Consider the following 14,724-nt stretch of genomic DNA (forward strand, 5'->3'; position numbering starts at 1 on the left):
AATTAGGGCCTCAGTTGAAAGCAAGCTGATACTTCCTTGACTGTAATGAAACATCTCAACTTAGTGGCCAACCCAAGACAGAATCCAACAGAGGCTGCAGAAAAGATGGTTGGCTCCCAACCCTGCCCGCTGTTTTTAGAAAACGGTCGTTCAATTATTTCCTTCTGCTAAGGTCTGACCTACACCGACACCCTCCTGCGGAGCTCTGAGTCCTCATCAGGCTTTCAGACCTGCCCCTCCAGGCAGGTCATTTAGGGAATGCAAATTACAAGGCCTCCTGCAGCTGGAGTTCTCCATGCTACACAATCACATTCTGTCCACGGAGTCCACTGAGACTGGAGTTTGGGCATTTCAACAGTTGAAGGACAAAAGCCTTGCATGGTCATTTGAGTTTCTGTGACATCTTTTTTTGTTTGTTTCAAGCAGTTCCAGTTGATTGAAATACTTCCCCTTCTTTCTCATGGATACAGAGAAGCATCGTCCATTCATTTCATTACTCAACACCAATCTGCTGAATGTCTACTATGTTTCAGACATTATGCTCATACAGTAGCCAGGAGTCCATTTCTCCCATTTTATTATTAAATTAAAGTAAATACAAAAGGCCCAAGTTATCTAAAACCACGAAATATGGCATGCCGAAAATAGCTGGATGTGTTCTGTTAAATCGCATTATTACCTCAAATATGAAAAACAGGACTTGAACCCCAAACAAGGCGGCACCAAAGTGGTCTGGTGAGTTTCACTTAGGCTGGTGCTTGACCCAAAATCCTAAGCTGCTTAATAGAGAACAGGATTGGGCTCGGCCCAGGAAGAGGGCGGGGTTCCCAGGTAAAGGGCCAACTCGGCAAGCTCAAGAGCCTCAAGGTCAGACTGAGACCTTCCCGTCCCCAGGAAGACACTCCATTCTGGAGACAGAGGAGGACTGATTACAAAACCAGCCTTGGTCAAGACTCCCTGGTAACAAGGAAGAAAAACTTTCCTAACTAGCACTAAGCAGCCGAGGGGACACCATTGTGGGATGGCGTTACCCTAGAAAACCGGGGTGGAAAATTTACTGCAAGGACACAGAGCGTCTCCTGGAACCCCAGGGCACAAATGCATCTGGGCCCCAGGAAACGGAGAGTCGGAATCACCTTACTGTCTCTATCTAAAAGCTGCGCATCGTCGCTCATTTCTGCCTCTCTCTGTGTAATTTGCTCCTAACATTCTGCACCCAATCAATCCCAAGGGGGGTTCCCCACACCAAGCAATTCTCTGAGACACCAGCTGGATGTCTTATAATTCAACTCAATGCGGACACTAGCAACCCAGAGAGCATCAGATTCCACAGCTGAGGGCTCATCCCACAAGACTACCCCCTACACCACATGCCAATCGCAAGTCCAGATTGTCACCTGTGCCTCTGACTGACCTGCTACAGATGGGAGGTTCCCATGATCCCCTCTTTAGGTTCAATTAATTTGCTAGAGCAGCACACAGAACTCAGACAACCCGGTCGCTCCCTAGATTACTGATTCATTACACAGGATATTGAAGAATATGATTATAGCCAGATGTGGAGATATAAAGGGTGAGGAGCCTGTGACCTCACGGAGTTTGGATGGGGTACGGTGACACACGGAAATGTTCTGGTTCCCCAAACCCAGTCCTTGCGGGATTTTATGGAGGCTTCATTGCACAGGCATAATGAACATAGACGGAGGTCGGGGTACTTTCTGTTCTAATCACGTTGACTGGGTCTCCCGGGCAATGAGTCCCAACCTCCCTGCCCTCACCTCCCTCCCTCACCCCCAACCTCTCTTCCCCTCTCCCCACCCCACCTTTGCCTCCTTATCACACGTTCCTATTATGTATGTATAGGATAGAGAATGGCCACAGCAGCTCTCACGCTCCAAATCCAACTAACCAGGGAACAAGAGTCTCTGGCTCTAATTCCAAATCCTTGAAGAATATTAATATCAATCAGCTCTGGCCATCGGGGTGTAGTCACATAATAAATGCAAACGTGGAAGCTGGGCCTGCTCTTGGAGAAGGTAGCGAGTAATTCACAGACGGGCCTGTTGGCCAGGCAGACATAGCATGAGGGGTGGAGAAGACCATTTTCTCTTCTCCTCACTAAGCCCGTTCTCTGTCTCCCTTCTACATTCTCTCACCTTCCCCGACCCCCACCGTGGTCTAATTCAACACCAACAGGACCCCGAGTGGGTGCTGGAACCATGGACGGTGGGCCCCCTAGGAAACCACCCCGCTTTTCTAGGGTAACGCCATCCCACAATGGTGTCCCCTCGGCTGCTTAGTGTCAGAGGCCAGGATCATTGAGGGACATATGCCGAAGAGCAACCTCGAGGGACTGTGTGTGACTGCAGCGTCCTTCTGGGTTTGGAATATGCAAGAACAGGTGGGAAAAGCCCACAGAGGAGACTCTTCCCAAACCGAGGTCCTGCTTTAAAGAAGAGTGAATTTCCCCAGAAGGCGTGTTTCAGTCACAAATGCAACCGTCTGCTGGGTGTTGGTAGCGTCTTAGCAGCCAGGCTGGCTGGGTGGCTGAGTGGCCCAGCGGGCACGTCTTTCAGATACTCACGATGCCCTGGTTAGCGACCAAGTCGGAAGTGTCGAATGTTCCGATGGGGCCGATCATGTCACAGCTCTTTCCTCGGGGCTCAAAAAAGGCGTGAGCCGAGCAGCAGGGCACGCGCTGGAAGCCAGTTCTCTGCTCTCAGTTCTCTGTCCCGCTATCTGCAGACGGGGCAGTGCCGGCCCTCCCAAGGCAGAGACGCCCTTCCCCTGCTCAAACTGGGACGTGGCAGCACTGAAAAGCCACAGCCCGGTGACAGCGAGATTCAGGGGAACTGAGCTCCAGCACCATTCCTCCACGGCCAGGCTCCGTGTCCTCAGGCGAGAGGTTCCTTCTCACGGTGTCTCATTCCCGCCTCTGTAGAATGGGATGACGCCCACCCTCCCCCTGACTGCCCAGGAGGAAGGGAGGGGGCGAATGTCAAACGCTCATTTCTCAAACTCTCTTTTCTATGGGGTCCTTCTCATCCAGTGATCGACGGGCCCACGCAGGTCCTGGTCCGAGATGTCTCCGACACCGTGGCCTTTGTGGAGTGGACCCCGCCTCGCGCCAAAGTCGACTTCATCCTCCTGAAGTACGGCCTGGCGGGCGGGGAAGGCGGGAGGACCACCTTCAGGCTGCAGCCTCCCCTGAGCCAGTACTCCGTCCAGGCCCTGCGCCCCGGCTCCCGGTACGAAGTGTGGGTCAGCGCCGTCCGCGGAACCAACGAGAGCAAGGCTACGACCACGCAGTTCACAACAGGTGAGGCAGAGGGGCACATGGAGGGGGCGAGCCGGCTGCTGGGGTCGTCATGGCGACGGGGGCATTCAGGGAGCATCCCCGTCCGCACAGATGCTGTAGAGGAACTGGGAGGTTCCGGGCCCCCTGCTGAAGCTGCATCGCAGTGAAGGGGACAGCACACCTGTGCTACCAGCCAGACCTGTGACCTGATACAAGCCTCTTCCCCGAGGTCTCAGGGGTCCCATTTGTAAAATGAAAACTTCATCTCGAAGACATTTATACATCCAGATGACCAGCCCAAATGGCAGTTTGGGGAGAGTTAAGGAAAGGGGTGGTTTCCTCAAGATGCTCCTTTGCTATTTGCTGGAAATTGTAATAATTCTCTGAATCCATGATGATGGCACGGCCACAATGGCTGCCTTGGAAGTGTGGGAAACCCCACCTATAGGACCACAAGGGGACCTTGGCCGAAGACGCTGCGACTTGCTCTGCCACCTGGGAGCACTTCCGGGAAGGCTCACGGGAAGCCCGGCTCCCGTGACGGCGGGCGGAGCTAAACCCGTGTCATCGCAGCCCCCCGCCCCCTCGCGGCCCCCTACCCCATCGCGACTCCCCACCCCTCTGGCCCAGGCTGACAGCACTGTTAAAGAGCTGTGCCAGCAGTCAGGAAAAGTGACGTGACGGCGACCTGCTCCCTGAGGCTCTCGGAACCCATCAGGCCAGCCATCGCGTGGGCACACAGGACAGGGGCCATTCAAAGACAGGCACCCCCGAGCCCTCGCTGGGTGCACAGGGCCTGTGATCAGAGAGAGCGTCTGTCTAACCCGGGTTCTCGGTCTTGGCCTCTCTGCCCTGGGGAAGTCACATGTCAACTCTTAGTCGTCCCAGTGATCAAAGGAACTTGCTGGTATCTGTGAGATCTAAGAACCAGCATCTTCTGATGGTACAGTAGAAGGGCCGTCCCTGATTTAAGTGTCCTACCTGAGCATATGGCCTGAGACCCTGTTCCGGATGGAGTAAGTCAGCCGAGGGGCTTCAGGGAGGTTCAGTAAACGGCACCCCTATCCTCCATCCGTGTTTAAAATCGATTGATAAATAAGGCAAAGAGTAAGACAGATGGAGGCCGAAATATGCCCCGGCCTGGAGCATGTAGCTTAGTGTTCGAGCCAGACGGGCTTGCAGACTGACAGCCCCCGTGGAGCCGACCTGGTCCCCGCTGTGGCGGAGCTTGGGGGATACTCAGGTTCGGACATGCAGCACTGGGGAATGAGCAGAGGGGGCAGCGGCTCCCACGAGAGGGGAGACGGGCCGGGCCCTGGTCCTGCTACAGGATTCGCCACTGACGTAGGCCAGTGTCAGACAGGCAGAGGCCAAGAGTCTCATCACGGCGCCCTCTCCCCGAGATGGGGACAGCCGGAGGGGGGCGCTTCTCTGAGAGAAATGGACCCTGTCGGGTTGCGCCCCACTCCGGGGCCACGGTCAGACTCGTCACTGAACACACCCCGGCAGCCCAGTGACTGACTGCGCGTCCTTAAAATGAAGGAACTAACTCCCGCCCGTGTGTCTGCCCTTCCTCCACGTCGCTGAACCGAAACTGCTCAGGGCCTGGCGTGAGGAGCGACCTCACACCGTGTCCCTTCGCGGTGACGTCAAGGTCAGCCTTCCCTCCTGCAGCCCGCTCACGATCGCCTGCCCAGGCGGCGGGGTCTCCCGTGAGCAGTGCATCCAGCATTCTTTTCAAATTCAAAGTAGTTTTTGTTTGGAAAGTGGTTTCTTTGTGCTTTGCTCAGATAAGGATTTGGAAGAGGCAGGAAAGAGTTCTCGAGTTCTCGAGAGGCAGGATGAAAAGCGAATGCTTGACAAGATGGAGGCAGGATTGGCCGGCGGCCCGGGGAAAATTCCAATCAAGACAATTACATTCCGCCTCCCGGAAGCTCCCCTCTGAGCTTCGGTTCACCGCTGTGCGGTTGTGCGTCTCGGGTTGCCTGGCGGACTGGCAGCTGTTAGGTGGCTGCCTTCTCAATGTGGCCTCAGCCTGCACCTCCAGCCCACTCGCCTCTGCTGGAGGGGGCGAGGGGGGTGTAGGGGTGGGGAGATGCAGATGAGTCCTCCAGGCCCCGGGGTTGGCAGGTGCAGCTTGAATGATGAGAGGGAGCCTGGACCCTCGTGATCGGGCCTTCGGTCATTTCAGAACTCCGCTTAAATTCAAATTAGCCAAAGTGCTTTTGCAGGTGATGGCTTGGCCACCAGGCGTGCACTGATAGCACAGGCAATTAAAGCAGAGATTCGCTTCCTGCGTGGTGAGCGGGTTGTTTGCCTGGGTCTTAGAGCTGCTCGGAAAAAGGAGAGAGCTCTGGCGGAAGCACACAGAGGCCAGCGACCAGCAAGAGGTGAGCGAGGAACCCCGGAGGCAGCTCTGGCTTCCTTTCTGGAATTCCCTGGGCTCTGTCACCCGTGGGAGGCCCTCTGCGCACATTTCTCAAGGCACCGGGTGCAGCCACCACAGCATTGGGCCAACCAGGGGCTGCTGCTTTCACCTGACCACCCCAGGCCTCTCTTGAACGCTGTCGAGTTGGATTGTGTCCCCTCAAAGGATGTGGACGTCCTAACCCTCGGCACTTGTGTATGTGACCTTAATGTGAACTGAGGTCTTCGCAGATGATCAGATTAAGATGAGGCCATCAGGACGGGCCTTGATCCACTGTGACTGTGTCCTTTGTGGATACAGAGACGGAGACGCCCATGGGGAGAACACCACGCGAAGATGAAGGCAGCACAGGGTGACGCTTCTACAAGCCGAGGAGCACCCAGGATGAGGCACCCCTTCCCACACCGCGACCTCAGGCTTCCAGACAGTACGTGTCTGCGTTTACGCCAGCCAGTCTGTGGCGTTTTGTGGTGGCAGCCCAAGGACACCAGCACGAAAGCCCCAGAGACAACGGTTGGAGCCCGGTCCTGCTCGGCAGCAACTGCACCCTGAGCTTCTCTCACAGGTGCGACCTGGACGGCACCTGCCACCCCAGCCAAGCCCGCTGCCCGTTCATTTCCCCACACGCCCTGGTCCAGGCATCCTCAGAGCCGCACGGCCCCAGAGTCTTGCCTGCCAGCTTTGAGACAGAACTGGCGATATGCAGTCACTTCACGTGACCACCTACTGGGTGCCAAGCACTGTCCTAGGCCCGAGGTCACACCATAAACAAGACAGACAAGGTCCGGGTTCGAGTGACGTACATTCCGGTGGGGGAAATTGGACAAGGAAGAAGAAAAGCAGCCCAGCGTCATTTCCGTCACGACTGACACGCTGAGGAGTGAAACGGATGCCGTGGACGGAGCCGTCAGAAACGCGTCCTCGAGGAGGTGACGTCTCAACCAAGACCCGCGTGACCTAAGCCATGTGAGGACCCAAGGGGACCACACCGGCAAAGGCAGCAGCCAGCGCAAAGGCCCCGAGGTGGGGAGAAGCCCGGGGTGCTGCAGGAGCGGCTGGAGCACAGCGACGGAGCTGGAAGGGCTGCGGCGTCGCGCGTGGGAAGCGGCCGGGCCTGGTCTCCCGAGCCTGCGGGCCATGCCCGGGCGTTTGTATCGGGAGGCACGAGGCGCGTTGTCGGCAGGGCGATTCCTGGATCCACTCTACATTTTAGAGACTAGATATGGTTATTACCGGTGTCCACAGCCCAAGCCCCTCCACAGGGCCCCCACCAGATAGCTGCCCTCTGTCTTGGCCTTGTCCCTGGCTTGGTGACATGTTGCAGGGGTGTCCTTCAGCTGCCCCAGCCCGGGGGTCAGGCTACAAGACCCCGGGGGAGCAAACCCTCCTCCTCTTCCCCAAAGCCCTCCGCTCCTAAGCCCTCATTCCAAGCACTGACCTCTCATGGGGTCATTGACATTACAAGTGTCTCGTCCCTTCAGAGAAAACACTCTCCCCTATTCATAGGAAACAGGCCTTAAGACAATTTTTTAAAAATTAAATCAAAAATTAAAGGAAAAAAACACGTAATTCCCAAGGTCTGGGCTGCAATTCCGTTCAGGCCCTCAAACCACAAGCCGAGTCCAGCCCCTCACTCGCTCGGCCTGTCCACCCGCGTGAGGTGGAGGGGTGCACAGCCTAGAGCCCCCTCCCGCACGCCTCTCGGTCCAAAGCCCTGTCCTTCCACTACATCGCCCCCGACACGTATAATTTTCTAAGCTGAGGCCCTTTCTGCGGTGTCTGTGCTGCTAAGGCCGGGCGACAGCACACGGTCCCAAAGCCGGCCCCCGACAGTCGTCTTTCTGCCTGGTGCCCGGTTCGCTGTGGCTCCATCCATCCCCTCAGCCACTTCGACGCCATCCTGCTTTTCTCCTGCCGAGGTTCCCCTTGCTTGGTGTCAGGCTCATGAAACTCACGGGTTTGTTTTACATTTACGGGACGCCACCGGAACTTCTGAATGGAAACGGGAGAAGCGTAAAGTGTATCAATAATGGCCCATGAGTCTGTCGGGGCCGATCGGGCAGACCGAGAACTGAGGGGCGGCTCCGGGGTCACTCACACGTGAGGCTGAGGGTCAGCAGGCATGGGCCGTCACCATAAAGCTTGTTCAAGTTCGAGAAGTATGACACCTGTACGTTATCCCAGGTGATGTTGGTGATGTCTGACTCTTTTTAGAGATCGACGCCCCCAAGAACCTGCGTGTTGGTTCCCGCACAGCAACCAGCCTTGATCTGGAGTGGGACAACAGCGAGGCAGAGGTCCAGGAGTACAAGGTCGTGTACAGCACCCTGGCGGGGGAGCAGTACCACGAGCTGCTGGTCCCCAAGAGCGCCGGTCCCACCACCAGAGCCACCCTCGCCGGTGAGTGCGCCCGGCTCCTGAGTCCTCACCCTCACAGCTCTCTCCCCTCATCCAGCCAGAGCCAGACGCCATTGCTGTAAGCTCCCAAGTACCATCACATGCACCTGTGTCTACTGCTCTTCCGTGCGTAGCGTCACCTGCCCTAGCTACCTCTTGTCTTACGTTTCTGCTCATGCCATCCCATTGTGCCTGCGTCTCGGGCTCTGCCATTGCTCTTGGGATAAACCCCGACACTCGGGGTGGCCCACATGGCCCTGCCTGGGTTCCCTGCCATCTTCTCCCGTCTCCCCTCCCGTTTGCACCCCCTGGTGCTCCCTGTGCTCCGGGCCCACAGATGTGCTTCTTCCAGCCTCTCACACATCTTTTCTCTCCCGCCACATGCTGTTCGGTCAGGCGCTGCCATCACCCTCGACCCCTAGTTATGCCCACTTCCTTCTCAGCTCTCAGTGTGCTTATCACTTCTCAGGGAGCCTGTGTGGCTCCCGGGAGAGGTCAGATCATCTGTCCTGCACCTCAGCTCCCTCCACCCCGCACTCCTCAGGTTGCCAGTACACACAGGTGGTGTGGAGTCAGTGGGCGGTGTCCACCCCCAACGAAAGCTCTGGGAAAGGCGGGCCGTGTTGGTCTTCCCAGCGCTCCACACGGAGTCTAGCACTTAGTAGCTTCCAGACAGAGCAATGGGAGGGTGGATGGATGGAAGGATAGATGGATGGGTGCGTGGGTGGGTGGATGGACGGAACCGCCAACCCTCACTATGACTGGAGCATAGATGACAAGAAGCCAGCGATAAGGTGGGAGCCTGGTCAGGCCTTACACGCCCTACGCAGAGAGTGAGCGGGAATCACTGAGGGATTTTAAGCAAGCTGGAGCGATGGCTGGCTCTGTGCCGCTGCAGCGTGGAGGGACGGGAGGCGGGCAGGGCCACAGACACGCTGGTCGGGAGGCTGTGCTGGAGCCGGAGGGACAGCGACGGTGCTGTGGACTAAGGCGACACCCTAGGTCACAGTGGTGCTTGGCTGAGGAGCATTCCCTGTCCCCTCCCTGTCCTCACGGGGATGCAGGGCCAGCCAGCACGGCTCCCGGGGCCTCAGACCCACCCGTGCAGGAAAACCTGCCTGCTGGACCTCGCCAAGAGGTGGATGACTGGACGTGCGGGCAAGGTGTCCAGACGCAAGAGGAGCCTGCCCAGGGCTGCCAGCGTGCTCGCAGAGGAGTCCGCTTAGCTCGTGTCTTGGCTTCCTCCAGAAGCATTTGCTGTCTTAGTAGACAAGGCCTACGCGGCAGAGCGGGAGTACAGTAAACAAGGGCAGTATGATCAAAGCTGTCGTCCTCCCGAACTGAAATCCCCGACCGCCTCGCCAAATGAGACCAGTTAAAGTAAATATAATAAATGTTGTTTTCCGGACAGATGCACTCCCAGAAACACAGCAAGGAGATGGAAAGAGATGCTGACCACGCAGGTTAATGGGGGTGAATTAGACATAGTGGGAACAGACCAGCTGGCAGAAGAGCCTTTACAGAGAGCTGGAGACAGTCACAAAAAATTAAGCTAAACAAAAAACCGAAGTGATACAGGAGGGAGCTGAGGCTAAGCGCACCCCGTGCTGCCCAGAGCCTCGCACCCCGTGCTGCCCAGAGCCTCGCACTCCGTGCTGCCCAGAGCCTCGGGCTGGTCTGGCAATTAGCAGTTTGCAAGGATGCCGACTCGCCGTTTCGACGGTGGATGCGCCATAAAACCACGAAGGATGCAGAGAATTGTCCAGCCACATCCTAGTCCTTATCACTCATGCCCGGGGCGGGGGGGGGAAGAGTCTACACTCGTCGGCCCCTTGTGTTATTCCAGGCACCTTCACGTAGCACAGCTTACTTCACACTCACAGCGACCTCCTGAGGGACGTCAGCATCATTTTACGGATGAGGAAACAGAGAGTTTGGAAACTTGCCCAAGTTCGCAGAGCTAGCGGGGGCCACGGCTCTGACTCGAAGGCAGCCCCGAGTCCCAGTCGAAGCCTCCCGTTCCACGGCCACTCCTACTAAAGAAATAGAAAGTCAGGGACAGTCAAAACTTAACTGCCGCAGACGTGGAGGGAAGGAAATATTTTTAGTGACGGGCGGGCTGAGATAGGTTGATTTTTTTTGGTTGGAGTTGAGCTGATGAAATTAAATGATAAATATATATTACTCATAATTATCCCAGGGAGCTCACTGCTGGGGAGGTTTAGAAAGGCAAATTGCTTTATGTGATTTAAGCCGGGCTTATAGGCGTGTAGGGAAATCGAGGGTGTCTGTACTTGTGGAGATGCAGGTCGCGGGCCTGGCGGCCCTCTTGCTGTGTCCTCCTTCTCTTGCTGTGTCCTCTTGCTGTGTCCTTTGCTGTGTCGCTGGGGAAAAGGGAAAGCACCGGGGAGGGGAGGCGAACTGGGGAGGAGTTTAACCCCAGCTCAAGAGAGATCCATCTTCTCCTCACTCCCACGTGACGTTGGACGCTGAAGAGGAGAGTTTGTCGCCTCCTCCTGGGCCTTTTTTTTTTTTCTCCTGGTTCCAAACAGGTTGTTGATTTGCATTTATAAAAGCAAGACCCTGGGCACGTGGCAAGGGCACTCTTGGCTCACCTGCAGCTGTTCTGCCCTGGCCAGAGAGAGGGGGTGGGACTAGAAACCTCAGACCCCCACCCCACGCCCCTCCCCCTGCCCCCTGCTCGGAAACAACTGGGACCCCACTCCCTCCCCCCATTTTATCTGAACGCTCCGCTCTGTGGGGAGCATTGAGAGCCAGGATTTTAGGGGTAGACCACCTCTGGTGTAATTTGGGGCAACCGACTTTACCTTTCTAAACCTCTGTTTCATCATCTGTAAAACGGAAATGATCCTCTTACCTCATAACATCATGATGGGGTTTTAAGGGGGTCATGTGTTTAATGAGCCTAGGATAGCACTTCTCACATCGCGAATGGCTCCATACGTGGCTGATGGCGGAGGGGGAGGGGGAGCGGTCTGAGCTGAGGGGTGGTTTAGGGCGACCTCCTGGACTCGGCGTGGCAGAGTGGAGAACCTTGCTTCTCTAAGGGGGGTGTAGGGACCAGCGGCAAAGAGCCTCACCTCGAGAGATGTCAGAGCCCTCTCCCCTCAGATTTACCGAATCAGTGCCTGCGTTTTGGAAGACCCCAGGTCACGTGCGTGCGCATTGGTGGGTGAGAAGCACTCACTGAGAGTGTGGCTTCTAAAGTTGGAGGCCAACCTCGTGGATGTGCATCCTTGGGCAGATCTCTTCGATTTCCCAGCCTGAAGGTCGGCATGTCTAACTCCTAGGGCTGTTGCGAGTATTAAATGAAATCGTGTATATCTATACGTATGAGCACGTAGGATGGAGACTGGCACATGGTGAACATTTAATGGCCATTTGACCTTTCCTTGTTTTTAACCCCCACAAAGCTCCGACCTAGATCTGGGGCGACCTGGCCTTTCCCTGACACAAGTTCACACGCCTTCGTTCTCACCGCTGACTCTCAGCCCTTACAAGCCTCCGGCTCCTGTATTTGCTATTCCCGGCAGAAGCCCTTGTCCCTCCAGCCCTCATATATGGCCTTGGGGCGGAATCCAGGCCTTCCTCATGGGGTCTCTGCCTCGTGCAGGGAGCTGCAGTGTGCACACGCACACACGCACACGTGCAGACACACATACACACACGAGCCTCCCCTTCACCCCTGCACCTCAGAGGCCAGGCTGGGGCACTGCAGACCAAACATTTCTTTTCCATTTTTCTGTCTAGGCCATGCCCAGCAAAGTCCCTCTGGAGTGAGAATTTGTTTCTGAACAGCAGACTTAGTGTCTGCAATGATTTTTTTTCTCTGCTCTGGTGGCTTCTGTGTCCTTAATGATAAGTCTTTTTTTAGGGCTCAGCCTCTCAGCCCAGATGATGTCCGCTTGGCCTGTGTACCCTACCTAGGAGTCCCAAGGGGGTCCCCGAGTGTTATATACTATGTGGGCACATCAAGGGACCTCTAGGTTAGAAATGACAGCATTTACCAGAGGCTGGTGCCACCACTGTTTTCTGAGTAGCGACGCAAAACAATAAACCATATAGAAAACTCCTGATGGAGGGAGGGAGGGAAGATGAGAGAGAAGAAAGGAAAAAAGGAGATTCTATTCCTTGACAGGAATTTGGCCACAAAGCCCTATCTAGACCAATGTAAATGATAAACCCTGCTCTGGCCCCTGTGCCTGAGGCGCCTCCTCCGACCTGGCGCGTTGGAAAGGCCTGCGGCCGCAGTAGCTAAAAAGGGAAAGCGTTTTGTTCTCGGCTGTTTACACTCTCTTGCCTGGTTGTCCTTAGTGAACGGGCACCCACTCTTGAGGACCCCGTGACCAGGAGGAAGGCAAAAGGAGCTGGTGAATATGGCCATGTGCGTGCTGGGCTCCAACCCAGTCCTCCAGGGCCCGTGGATCCCATCCCTCGCCCACCCCACGGGGCATCTGCCTCCTGGTGGTACTTCCCAAGCAGCTCCTCTCTGCACGGTGACACCTGGCTCTCTGGTCAATCAGATGCTCATCAGACAGATCATCAGCAGGGGCTTGCGGATTCCTAAAGGCATCCCGGAATAAGGTGGGATGCAAGAAAACCAAGACGTAGGCCAGCTCCCCTCCCCCATCCTCAACGCGCACACACACATGGCTGCCGTCTGCAAGCTTGCCCCTGTCAGCCCGTACAAGACCCCTGGTTGCCGGGGACATTTTCTCCTGGGGGATCCAGAGGGGACCGGGTAGTGAGAAGGCAGCTCCTTGAGGTGCAGAGGTGGGAGCTGTGCTTGTCCACAGGAGGGTTCCAGGAAGAAGCCCGAGACGCTGACCACGGTGGGCACCTCACCCGGTCTGCACCCTGGACTGCCAGGCTTTTAATGCCCTGCAGCTCTTCCGAGGAGGAGGAGGAGGAGGAGGAGGAGGAGGAGGAGGAGTCCGGCAGGGGCCTGGGGCCTGGCCAGACCATGCTCAGCCTCCTTCGGGCGAAGTCACAGTGACCCCAAGTGGTCGCTTTGGTAAGGCATCCCCTGAACACGGAGTCACCTTCCTGGCGCTGGAAGATGGGACGTGGGCTGCTGAGACCCGAGTAGAAGAGAGGGGACGAAGGGCTTCCGCGCCCCTCCCCCTCACAGAGCTTGCACATAAGCGTATGTCCCCACACTTATGTAAAGGGTTGGGGCAGGGCGACCAGGAGAAGAGCCGGGGTGTCCCTGCCGGGCAGGGGGTGAAGAGTTATGTTTCTCGTTGATCTTCCCAGCAACAAGGACGTTGCCTCTGAGAACGTTACTTACTGTATTTCTTTAGAGGTAGGTTTGTGGGGCCAGTCCCCTCCTTAAAGTCAGCATGGAACTGGCTGCTTCTCTTGATGCTTGGACCTCGTCTCCACTCAAAAAGCAGAAGGACATCCTCCCAAGCCTGACTCGTTCAGGGAACCCGGGGAGATAAGAATGGGGAGACCTCCACTCCATTAAAAAGAAGCTCCTCTGTCTCCAGATGCCTCCCCGTCTGCGAAACCTCTGGTACCCATACTCCACTGCTGGAAATTCCCCCATAGGAGCCCTACTTTAGGGTCTTGGTTCTCGTGGATTATTTTACCAGATCTATCTTTGCATGCGTGGTTCCCTCTGCCTGCAGTGCCCTTCCCCCAACCAACCACGCCCTGATCCTTCGAACCCCAGCTCTTCCCAACACACCCCACCACTGCCGCCTCATCATGCTGCTTTTCTGCATCATATTTTTTTCACTATACTGCATACTAAATCAAAATATAAAAAATCAGTCAAACCCCTTGACCTAAAGACCTAAGAGTCTAGTGAGACCAACATGAAAACTAGCAACAGCAATGTGATAGCATAACTGCTCTAAAAACTCAGAGATTGACTGCGAACTCCTTGGGGACAGAGTCCTCGGTTTGCCCCTCCCCTTGAAGGCGGGTACCCTTCGAATGCACTAGAGCCCCCAGATCCCTCACCCCAGTTTGGTAAACTTGACCTTCACAGAACTCCAGAGATGAGCTCCGGGCTTCAGAAATGAAAAGGGCCCATGTTTCTGCATGTCCACCTGAACCTGACCGAGCCCGCAGTCTCCAGGGGTCTTCCTCGTGTTTTTGAGGGCGACACAGCAATCCCAGTTTCCGGGAGCTCCTTCCCCCCACTGCTTCCCTGCCAGCAGCAGAACTAGGTCTCCCCATTGGGGAAGCGAGTCATTCTGCCTTGTCGCCTGTGGTCCTTGCAGTGCAGGCGCGAATTGGTGAGTTCTCTAGCCCTAGTGATCCCTTCCTGCTCTCCATGCCCCATCCTGGCCACCGGGGAATTCCACGCCCCCTTCCCTCTGCCTCTCCCAACCTCGCCCAGCTTTCAAGGTTCGGCTCAAGCCACTTCTCTAAAAAGCCTTCTCCGGCTACTTCGACCCCTCTGGTCTCACCTCTCCACCCCCGAAGTGGCTTTCTTAGCTAGCAGCGGTCGGTGGAGCATCGAATCTCCCTCCAATTCTGCTTTGCTTACTCCACTCCCCTCCTGTAGCCTGTAAGACTCTTCGGGACATGGACCGGACCATGTTATGATGTGCCAGAAAGAACAAAG

At 56.1% G+C, this 14,724-nt stretch overlaps 1 protein-coding gene across 1 annotated transcript in view; it reads left to right on the top strand.

Annotated features, from left to right (window-relative positions):
• Positions 1 to 14,724, top strand: part of TNR (tenascin R) — a 63,517-nt gene that overhangs the window by 16,575 nt on the left and 32,218 nt on the right. Inside the window, exons 6-7 of the mRNA XM_039881420.1 lie at positions 3,050 to 3,319; positions 7,941 to 8,126. Of these exons, the coding sequence (XP_039737354.1) occupies positions 3,050 to 3,319; positions 7,941 to 8,126 (456 nt within the window). The remainder of the gene's footprint in view (positions 1 to 3,049; positions 3,320 to 7,940; positions 8,127 to 14,724) is intronic.

Source organism: Pteropus medius, unplaced genomic scaffold (genome assembly GCF_902729225.1).
Source record: "Pteropus medius unplaced genomic scaffold, Ma_sr-lr_union100, whole genome shotgun sequence".
NCBI classification, from domain to species: Eukaryota; Metazoa; Chordata; class Mammalia; order Chiroptera; family Pteropodidae; genus Pteropus; species Pteropus medius.